This window comes from Rhyacophila brunnea, unplaced genomic scaffold (genome assembly GCF_057557595.1).
Source record: "Rhyacophila brunnea isolate RB1 unplaced genomic scaffold, BYU_Rbru_1.0 scaffold_23, whole genome shotgun sequence".
In the NCBI taxonomy this organism is placed as follows: domain Eukaryota; kingdom Metazoa; phylum Arthropoda; class Insecta; order Trichoptera; family Rhyacophilidae; genus Rhyacophila; species Rhyacophila brunnea.
The window spans coordinates 28,845,528-28,857,530 of record NW_028232893.1 but is presented as its reverse complement, the minus strand read 5'-3'; the positions used below and the strand labels follow the sequence as shown (position 1 = coordinate 28,857,530).

General features: G+C 34.0%; 1 protein-coding gene across 1 annotated transcript in view; it reads left to right on the top strand.

Annotated features, from left to right (window-relative positions):
• LOC147069809 (uncharacterized) overlaps positions 1-11,344 on the top strand; it is a 35,753-nt gene extending 24,409 nt beyond the window's left edge. The window contains exons 14-15 of the mRNA XM_085950573.1: positions 94-516; positions 11,017-11,344. Of these exons, the coding sequence (XP_085806699.1) occupies positions 94-516; positions 11,017-11,079 (486 nt within the window). The 3' untranslated portion in view covers positions 11,080-11,344. The remainder of the gene's footprint in view (positions 1-93; positions 517-11,016) is intronic.
• The last annotated feature ends 659 nt before the right edge of the window (positions 11,345-12,003 follow it).

Genomic DNA, 12,003 nt, shown 5'->3' with positions numbered 1-12,003 from the left:
ATAAAATATTAGTATATTTTGTGTTATTCCACCTTTGTACGGCTTGGGTTTGTTGAAGATTTTTTGTAACAATTATACAATTTGTTTGCGCAGTTCAATTGGGGTCCTCCGATCCACCGATTGTACCAGCAGCACCACGAGAGCGGGGGCGGCGGAGGCGGGGGCGCCAACGCTGGCGGAGTGGCCCAGCTGCAGTACCTTGGCGCGCCGCCCCCCACCCCTTCGACGCCCTCCCCGTCGCAGGCTGCCTACCATCCGCCGCCCAGCCCCGCGGTGGGCGTGGGCGGACAGCAGGCGCAGCAGGGGCAGCCGGCCTACCAGCCCGCGCCGCCACCGCAGTCCTTCCAGACCGTGCTGTGCCCCGTCCTGCCCCCGCCCCCCCAGCAGCAGCACCAAATCTACCTGCCGCAGCCGCCCCCGCAGCAGCCCCCTCAGCATCAGCACCCACAGCATGCGCAGCACGCCACGCATGCGGCACACGCCGCTCATGCGACGCACGCCACACACGCCCTGCAGGTAACCTCTACCAAATAACACTTGCCTTTCTGGACCGTCTATTATTCTGTGACTTTCCTTTTGAATTGTATTACTTGATCGTCAATTTCAGAATCAGGAAAATATCACGTGTATGTATATTTCTTCCGATGTATATAATAGTTATATAATTCATCTATTTCCAAAAACCGAAAAGTCCACATATTATAGTCAAAATGTAATAAAAAATATGTTCATATTCAATATACAGTCGAACTCGGTTATTACGATCACGGACATTGCGAGATCTCGGATGTAATGAGGAAACATTCGTTGACATTTTAGTTTATGTCGGGGATTTTTATGATGGTTTTTAGATTTTTTTATGTTCTACTTCTATTTTTGTTTGAATTGCGACTTCTGTGTTATGTGACCGCTCATTTAAAAATACCTATTCTCTGATATAACGAGTAATGCTTATAACGAGTAAATTCAGTCGGTCCCATCTTCCTAGTAATAACCAAGTTCAACTGTAATAATTTCCAATGGCATCCATCTTTTTAGGGTTTTGTAACTACATAATTGAATCTTCGTGGGCGACCGATAGATTGCAGAGTGGTAGCTCAGCGTTAGATATTCTAAAAATATTTATGTAATACATAGCGATGGTATTATAGAATCACATACAGTAGACGCTTGGTAATCCGGCACCCATATTTTTTCACCTATGCCGGATTGTCGGAAATGCCGGATTATTGGATTTCTATAGGAAATAATAAACAATCTGTCAAGGTCGGGCACCAAACTGCCGAGCGAACGGCTCTCCGCTCTGAATGCCGGATTACCGAGCGTCTACTGTAGCTTACTCTTGTCTGCCTCCTTATCCATTGGTTTCTTTTGTAGTCATTCCGCGTTATGGACTCTACGCACCTTCCGTGCCATGTTGTGCCACTTGTAGTTTTTGACATCTCTTACATTCAATTTAATTGTTTCACATGGAATATTTAATGATATAATATAAATTCTATCACTTGTCAATAGCATACTTAAAAAATATTTTAAATATATCTAAAAAGAAGCTGATAATCTGTCTTTTGTTTGAAATTAGGGCTGTATCCGCCTGATATAAATTGATATATTATTGTTCTAATTTGAAAGTACAATATGGTAGGAAAAAACGAACATTAAAACCTTTTATTCAATCATGAAATACAAAAACTCTGTTTACCACAAATATTAAATTATAGACATTCAGTATTTGGAAATAGACGTCTCGTAGCCTCGTATACAATGATTTCTTTTACAACTTCACTTCTCAGGAAGTAACAAAGTGCTTACGATGAAAAGCTAGGAAATATGCGAGTATTGTATGATTATTAATTCGGTGTCGACACGATCAAAACTCACTGTGTTCCCACCGGAACACCCATCTGTCGCAATATTTAAATGGATTGTCATCGATTGTGTAAATCTGCTGTGTTTAGTGATCCAGATTAGTTGAATACTTACCATTTCGATCAGGTAATTAGGCTTCTACCGTGTTAGATTAAGGTAATGTCGATTTGATAAAAAATAACAGATGATATGATTCTATATCAATTCGATAAACAAATGCATGCATAAAAACGTATGAAAATATATTAACAACACTTTGAAAGCATAATACGCATATATTGAATTATATTTCATAATATATATTTTACTTGACTGAGTAGGTATCTATTTATTACTATTGTTTTATTCTATTTAATTTTTTATATTATTGGAATTAAAATGAGTGTACTGAATATGACCACCAAAGTAATGAAATAATATTATAATAATTTTAACAATTTTGTTATTTGTTTTTTTTTTACTAATACATAAGGCTATCGTGTTGTCACTCTGTTGAGAGCAGTTATGGTTTGTTTATAATGTGTGTTTTTTTTTTTTTTTTTTTAATCAACCGGTTTTCACTGCTGCAATTTACGGTAGGAAACTTTCGTGACGTTTAAAATGCATCGATGTACGTGTTTTTATTCACTAACAAATCGTTGCCGTGCAAAATTTGAAAATGATTTTTCATTTTTGTTTCCGCCGTTTGCGGTTGAGTTTTTTTTGTCCGTTTTCCATATGTCGGAATCAACTTGGTAAATGTAAAAGGGAATAAGTGTGAGTTCGATGACCCAATTGTTGTAATACCCCGTTTACATGTGCATGGATTTACTGTTGGCAGTACGTATTATCGTGGCCATAACAAGAAAATAAAAGTGTAAACATGTCTCATGCAAGTAGCAGGATTGCATGCATAATCAAAAATGTTCAGAGGCTTCTGAATTTTCACGCGACCGTTGGTTTGTTCGATATCTGACCAAACTCATTTTGAGGTTAACCGATTTTCACTACCTGTCAGTTTAAAATGACTACATCGCGTCTCACTATTGAAGAATGAGATTGGCGAGACGGTCAGTAATTTCACATGTAAACAGGTATTATCGCGATAGCTTAAAATATACACTATTGCTGCAAGTAAATCCGTGCACATGTACAGGCGCTATAAGTGAATTCCAAATAAAAATAATGGGCAAATACCATTTCTTACAAAGAAGTAGGTAGTTATTTATAGATTGTAGAATACACAAAAATATGCCAGACGGAAGAAAGGAAGCTGTTGCCAAAAAACCATGCTAAATTTGCTGAAAAAATATTAAAAACTTTGGTTATCTAGACCGGGGGTCATAGTAAATCATAAAAAAAAGAAAAATCATTCGGAGACTATTGCGAGCTTGATTTCAAAATTTCCTCTAATGGTCTAGATAAAAAACCATTTGCGATGTTGAAAAATGCAAAATTTTACACCACATGCTAGATATGACTTTTGTGAGCTAAATGTCTATTATCTGGTGAGAAAAATATTCCTACATTGAATAGGCAACTGTGAATACATACACCATCATGTCTTATTTGTTATAAATTTTATTGGTGACGTAAACATCAGAAAATTGACTTTGGAGAATGTCTAACCTATACCTGTATGTGCTTAGCGAGGCACTCAGCGTTACGTAATTGCAGCAGTGAACGATATATGTGTTGTCATTTGTGTGCTACATCATTATTAGTGTCTGACAAATAACAAAAAAAAAAACTAAATGTGTGATGAATTATTTTTATTATTCCCTAACCGGTGATGTGTGTTTTTTTTCTTGTATTAATGTTGCCGTCTAGTGGTCAGCAAACACAACTCTCCGACTACCGAATATGACACACCAATCTCGACTCCTCAAAGTTCACCAATATACTGACTAAGGCACGTGGAATCCTCTTTACTCAAAACACAAAGCTTTTTTTGTATCACAGTAAAACTTCGATAATTCAAAATTTCGAATTACAGCAGAATTCGAATTATAGCGAATTCGAATTATGAGTTTTTGCAATTAATGCGGTTTTACTGTTATTTAATATCATGGAAGAATATCTATCTTATTGTTTTGTATTGATGTTTACCCCCCTTTTTTTTTACTTATAACAATCAGCATGTCAGTTGTTCTGCCTTTGTCCGTTTTTAGGATGCCAACGGATAATGCGTATATTTGTATGATTTTAGACAGCTTTCTGTGTGTCGATAGTATGGAGATACTTGTGTAGTATCCGCAACGAATATTCATATGAATCAACGCATTGTCTGCATCTGGTGTTCTGCATTTGATTTGTCTTATTTATACTAATCGAGAGGCTACACCATATGATATTTAGTTTTATGTATTAACGGAGTGCCATCTGCCGGTAGAACCGTCAACTTGAATCAGCTGTTGTAATTGACAGTGTATTATACATTAAAAAAAACTGAGTTATTTATAAAAGACGTTGAAGGAAAGCTTCTCAACCACATGGAGCTTTAATAATATGTTAAAATGACTGTAAAAAAATATCTAAATTAGCTGTGAGTCATTTCTCATTGCGAATTCATTTGTAGTAACCTTCACACTATTATTGCCAGCATCTTGTCTATTTTAGATTAACTTAATTCTATTAATGCATACGATGGACGAGTTGTAACGTGTCCGCTTATGAAGTGGTTTTGTCTTGAGTTTGAATTCCGGGTATGGCAATGTTCGCTTGCCATCGAACTATGTCCAGTTTCTGTCAAAACTATCAAACCTCAGTCTAATGTGGGTTGTTTATAACATCCATTTCTCATTTTAAAAAAATTGTGTCGAATCTTCTTCGAGAGGCGGCCAAGGTTCACATCGGATTGTAGAGCCAATAGAAACTTTAAAAAAGTGCCGAGATAATCTTTGAAACTTGTATTTGATTCGAATGGATGTTATTACTTTAAATTAATACATTTAGTATAATGTTAACTTCTATTGGGACCATTACATTGCGAATGTGGCAGCGTCTAGAAGACCAACCATCTCAATTGTCGTAGGAACTTAGAAGGCAGTCGAATACGCTGAACTAAAACTTAATTAGTATATTTATATGAACAGCCATAAAATCGCATATGGTATATGTATATTGCCAAAGGTAAAGATGGCATCTATAAACAATGTCGCCACATTCAAAAAATACCATTAAAATCTATTGTAATATTATAGGTTCATTAGTCTCCCTGTAGTATAGTCATAAAATTTTAAATATGATGGCCTCTCGATTAGGATACTAGATACATTTTATTTGTAACGTATTTTGGATAGGCAAGTGCAAGTGCATATCAATCGATTTAATATATTCATTAAAAATAATAATTCCTCTGCTCACTAGACAATCTACTTTTGAATGCTTTGCTTGTTTTTAATTTACATTCTATTAATGTCGATTAAATCATTCTAATTTTATTAAAACATCGCTTGACTTTTAATACAAAACATTAATAACGATTCACACATAATGTGCCTGGAATTAATTAATCTAATTAATAAAACATTAAACATATAAAACACTCGGTGAAAAGTCGGGTAATCAAATTATTGTGCATTTATATTTTTGTTTATTATGTTCATTTTACAAAAACAGTTTTATTTTCATCATTACGATGGAGATCTACTATTGAACCACCATTCAAGTAATATAATATACTGTTGTGTGTATGAAATAAGTTTATCTTGCTATATGCTTAATTTTTCATCGTAGGATTATGTCGTAAAAATTCAAGTCTATATATAATATATATATGAGGATCTTTCTATCAGTGTTTTCCAAATTTACATCGTGTAGAACCCTTCTAGGGACGGAAGGCAGTGTTGAATTTGCTAGGATTTATGTATGTGGCAATTGCTATTGCTCAACTCTTACAAAAAGGAGACGTCCAATACTATTTTGTTCTGCAGTACTAGTTTGCATTGTGTTTTGGTTAGGCGGTCGCACCATCTTCACGCCGCCTTGTCGGATTACGAGTTCTTCGGTATTCTGAGCAGCCAATTGAAAATCCTTTCAGAGTCACATAATTTTTATCATAGTACATATTCGATTTTTAAAATTATTACCGGGTGAAAAAAAAAAACATTGTGTATTCGATCCAGTGCAAGAACCCAATGCGTTGCAGTGTGGCTGAATGGCTGACAACCACACCTCGTATAAAGTCTCAGTATAACCTCCACACCATAAAGATACAATGTGCCTAGAAGCAAATGTGGTAATTTCTTTTTATACATATCGTGCATAGTATGCCAGTGTCAAAGGTCGGAGGTAGGCTGTGCAGATTTGATATAATTAGTGTTCACTAAACTAAATCAGTTTTCATTGAACTAATAATACAAATTGCAGAAAATTAAATTAAATTAAATTAAACCCTGCCTAAAGCAAATCATAATAGATGGAAAATATTCTTCCACCTATAAAATATCTAAAATTATGCCATACAATCTTACATGATTTTTGATATTTTTATTATGGTTTGGGCAGGGTTTAATCGGATTTCAGAAACCATCTGCAATTTGTATTCTTAGTTCAATGAAAACAAATAAGTATGACTCAAAGTGTGTATTATTTTTGTCAGATCTCCACAGCCGCCTACCTCTAATATTATGGTTTGGTCTGGTCGAGGTTTAATTGAATTTAAAAAACTGTGATTTGTATTTTTAGTTCAATGAAAACAAATAAGTGTGTCTGACTAAGTCCAGTGCACTATATATGTTGAATCTCCGCAGCCTGCCTCCACCCTTCGCCACAGACCAAAATTATAGCACAGTCGCCAATCACTGATTAGTCAAGTATTTTTTATGAAGAACAAATTCAACCACGTATCTCCCTTCAAGCATTTTGCATGACACATTTTTGGGAAACACTGATTCATATATTAAATGTTAAATTAGTATCTGATGTTTATAATAAAATTGCCAGTGTACGAAATAGTATTATCTATGTCAGGTACACACAATTATTTTCTGATTTTAATATATTATTGTGAATGATTATTACAGGCATTTATTTTTGTTATAAGTGTTACATTTTTTTTTGTATTATGTAATAATATGATTATCTTTAGATTGCCAGCATGTTTTTTGTTTTTGTGTTTTTGTCATGAAAATATGTTTTATTTCTCTGCACTTTTGACTATTTTTATTATCCCGTCTCAATAGTTAAATTACTATCGTCTGTCCAAATTATTATTTTAAAGTAATTATACCAGAATTGATTGATTTGACTACGTTTACAGTCGAGATGTTCTGGAAAGTTGATTTTACAACTGAATGCTGTACAATGAATAATTCATTTCTATACAAATCTATACAATTTACCAATTTTTAAAGGCCTCTTTTAAGTGTTTAATTGAATTTTCATTTTATTCATTTCAAAATCACATTTCCATTACAAATGATGATTTCTTCACCGGGTGGCATTCGAAGTAGCATGTTTATTCCTTGCATAAAATAAAAAAGCGTTTTGACAAATTCTTCAAGATTAACTGTCGGCCAATGTCATATGTCATTTTTGTCAAATTTTATAATACCGGTGTAGGTAATGTTGAAATATATTGAAAAATGGGCTGTAAGGGTGAGCCTTATTGTGAGGCACAGATCAGTGTAATTGCCAAAGGACATTGACAGGTTCTAGTTTAAAATATTTAGTTAAAAAGCGTGATGTTTTGCCATGTGCTGAATGACAAACACTGGTAAACCCCTGTTGATGGGTGAAATGCCGGGCTCGAATCTCGCTGTGTTTGATCGAATTCATGTGTTATATTTGTCTTTGACGAATACATGTATTGGGAGTCAAGGGTTTGGGAAGATACATTCGCACTGGTGATAAGATCCACATTGTGATTTTTTTTTTCATCTATTATGTTGACTAGTATAATAATAATTGAAACATTATAAAATAGGTACATTACAATATATTCATTTTATTAATTAATTGTTCTGTGTGTTTTATTATTCTTTTCGAATTGTTTTGAATAGATGTTTTTTTTTTCAATATGAATAGAGAATTCAAATTTTTGCTCTTTTTCTTTTGTATGTTTGCCATATTTAATTGTTATAATTTGTTGTGTTCGTTCATTTATTATCTGTTTATTGTGTTCAATTTAAGAAAATCTACTTGTTTATATGCAACTGAAGTATGTTGTACTGTGACCGATTAATTGTTTTGGCTCAGAAATAAAAAAAATCTTGAAATTCATTATTGATGATAACGTAAAAAGGCAATAATTTACATTCGCGTTCCTGTGTAGGGTTTTTATTTGAGTGACATTCCGTATCATGTATTTAAATAATGCCAAATATTTTTGCTATTTATTTTAGCATCGCGATAATTTTTGTTCATCTATGAATGCTAAAAATCCATACTAAATACTTGATTATTTTCTTCACTATACACGGTGCACACAGTATTTCACAGTTGCATGTAAATTGTACGTAAAACATTTCAACGTGGCACAGTTCGCCGTGAGGTTTCTTATCGGAAAGAGATAATCGTATACTATACGGTCTCCAATTTTATTAGATTCAAATAATTCCATTTTCATAGTTGATTTTGGCAAAATTCATGAATTCAAGAATGAAAATTTAACCTAACCTAACAAATAATCCAGTATATCGGCTATTTTCAAAATTTGTTTGTTGAAGTGTAAACCGACAAGAACCGTGTTTTATTTAGATATGAATTTTATGTCAGTACTATACAACCCAAAGAGGTTAGACGGTCTCTAATATACGGCTATATTTTCCGATACAATATTTCACGGTGAAGTGTGATACGGCGAACTGCATATGTACAAGTTTCCGGACACGGTATTGTACATCAGTCCAATATAGACAGCATTGTTTATTTAAAAAAATATATTTTTATTTATAAATACATAATATATATATTGTTAGTCAAAAACTACTCTCATTTTCATCGGTACAATTTAAATCATTACTTTTGGTAGTCAATATTCAGTTAATACAGTGATTTCCGACCGAGTTGCATCGGGGTTTAGTGTTGTTTTGCGAAAGCTTGTGAAAACATACAACTTGAAACTGTTGTATGGAACTTAATATTTGACACACGGGTAGGGTTCTCCTAGATTTTACGAAATCTGGCAAATACTCCGCCAACCAAAAAGAGTTGGGAATCACTGAGTTAATGCTTTGTTAAATATGAACATTTTTATAAATTTTTATTTATTTGTAATACATGCATAGTTCTTATGCATCTCGCATGCTAGAGCAAATTTCATTGATTTGTAATATACAATTAATAATTACATATAAACTTTGTTGTGGGAAGGAAACGTTTCAATAAGTTAAAGATGTCGGCTTAGAAGAAGGAACACCATTTAGATTTGACGGTGTCGATGTAATTTTATAAATTTAATTATTTTATAATACATTATTATCTAATTGACGTATGTATAAAGTGAGTCTCTTTCATGTAATATAAAAGTGGTTGAATGTGCGTAAATAGGTGGTTTAAAAGCGTGCCTCACAATGGTGTTTATCTACAAATATTAACCTTTTTTATGCCTCACTATATTACCATGGCAGTATCTGACAGGCCGCTGATTTTTAACGACACGTTGAATGTAGAGCGAAGCTCTTACTAAAATCGCTGTAATACCGATGATTTGTGGCTTAGTATTTCATAATTATTCACAGATGTCAGTGTTTATTTTTTAGAATGTGCAAATCAATCGACTAATAATTTGAGTTTAAAGTTAGACGAGATAAATTTAACGAATTTGAAAAAGACGAAATTTGTATGTGCGGCCTATCAATCACGGCCCGTAGAGTGAGAAAACTCACTGAAGGCATAGAACCGGTTAAATGCGGCTAGCTCATAGACAGTACATATTATTCAAAATAAGAGCATTTTGTACATTGTGTCGTAAATAAATCTCAAAATGTTTTCAATTTGATACAGAAATCATGACTATCGTATTCGGAGACGCCAGAATATGTAATCGCCTTGTAGACTTATAGCATTTATTTGTATACGAGAAGAAGTTGATAAGTATCTGACATAGTTTAATAGTTGATTAATTTTTAGTTTTTAAAATTATATTTCTTGTTATGGACTTGATACGAAAACGATGACTATTATTTTTCCATACGTCGCTCTGTGACGTTATCGAAAAACTTAAAGCATGTTCACGTATTTACGTAGCTTTTAAAAATACCTTTTAGTATTTTAATCAATAAATCTATTATGCTAAGTAAATATAGGAAAATTATTCATTATTTATTATCTGTTAAGCTTTTTAATATGTCCAGTTATTTTTAATTTTTATTTCAGTCTTCGAATAACATAATTTTAAAATGCCTAATCTATGAATTCCGAATTTTATATAAGGAATTATTATACTAAAACTTGGGATTTCTGGTGGAAACATAATTTTAACATGTCATTAATAAAAAAAAAAACAGTTATACTACTATAATTACCATAATATAACTTTTCTGAACTGTTTTTAATTAATTTTGAATACAAGTTAAATTAATTATATTTCACGGATGGTTTTGGTGATAGTAATTTTAATGGATTTTTACCTTCGTGCAAAATGGAGGGAAACTAAAAATGCTCATTTACATACTTCTGTGAATAACTTGGTATATTATTTCAGTGTTAACTTTACAGAGTTTCCGTATAAAATTATCCTGCTGCAAAACCGTTATCGAAAAACACTTTTACGTGCTTCATGACGTTTTCCCTATAGATTTTTTACAAAGGTGGGTTGTTGTAAATTAATTCCGCCATCGGGAAAGTACTCGCACTTTTATTTAGCTACTGTTAATTTACGAAATATAATTTTAGTAATTTTCTTGGCAGTGTTTATCATATTTTTAATTAACACGGGCAGTAAAAAAATCTTAAATATGAAACTTTTTGATTTTACCAATTAATTTTCACGTGAAACAACTATTTTATTATTATATTGGTAGCACTCCATTATTATATACGTCGCTAACTTGAAACTAGAATCAACAACACTTTGTTTCTCACCACGGCGAATTTTGAATTATGCCGTTTTTGCAAGACGGAAATTCTGTAATGTTATACATTGACCGGTTGTTGTGAACGCATATCGATTTACAGTTTGTTTATTTTTCTACAACGCCCGTTCGTTTGGTTTGTTTCCAGATGCTCCTGCCGCCGCCGCAGGGCCAAGTGTCGGGGCCGCAGCACGGGGGCCAGCACCCTTAACGGGGCCCCCGCCCCGCGCACCCCAACCCCCACTGCCCCCACAACTTCCCCCCCTTCTCGCCGCCCCTGTGCCCGCAAACCGCGCTCCTGTATCGGCGCCCCCCGAACGCCTCTTACAGGCAGTAAGCTGATTGCCGTATTGACGTGAATGCAGGGAAAAATTTAACATATAATAGACGGCTAAAATCCAATAAGTAATTATATATACAGATAACTATATCTTCTATTTGTCAAGTGCTACTTTATCTTGATTATAAATTGTATGAAAAACAGTAATAAATGTCTCAGTTATTGAATTTTAGTTAATCTGTATCCCTAATCTTCAAAACTGGTGATGTATTATGTTTTGAAGTCTTGATACTTCTGGCATTTTTCAAATAGTTTTCAATGATCTGAACTCTCTCCTGTTCGTCGATTATTAAGTCTGCTATGGTAGTGCAAGGGAAAGTTGTTCATTGGCACCTTGCGACCGAAATTCAATAAGTATGACACTACTATATTCTGACAAGATTCGTCATATATACCAGTCTGATGGTGCGTACAAATTTTCTCTGGTACAACTATAGCCTAATAATTGAGGTAATTTAAAAGATTTCCTGCATCATTATGTGTTACAATAGCACACTAGCATATTTCAGAGATTGATACTCTGAGATGCGCCTATGTTCAGGTCAATACGGTGTTTCACTTGGGTGGGCGAGGGATTATATTTTTACGGCAGTCTATAGGGAGTTACGCTGAACCCTCGTTGCGTGTTGTAACAGTCGTTTTAGCTGTGCGACAATATGGAAGCAATAATTCAAAAATATTTGCGGTGGGAGGTTAAATATATTAAGCGTCGCGTTACAGGTGCAAGGGGAGCAGACTAGTTTAAAGGGTTTCCTATTGGACTATTCAATAAATACTGTATAATATATGTGGTGA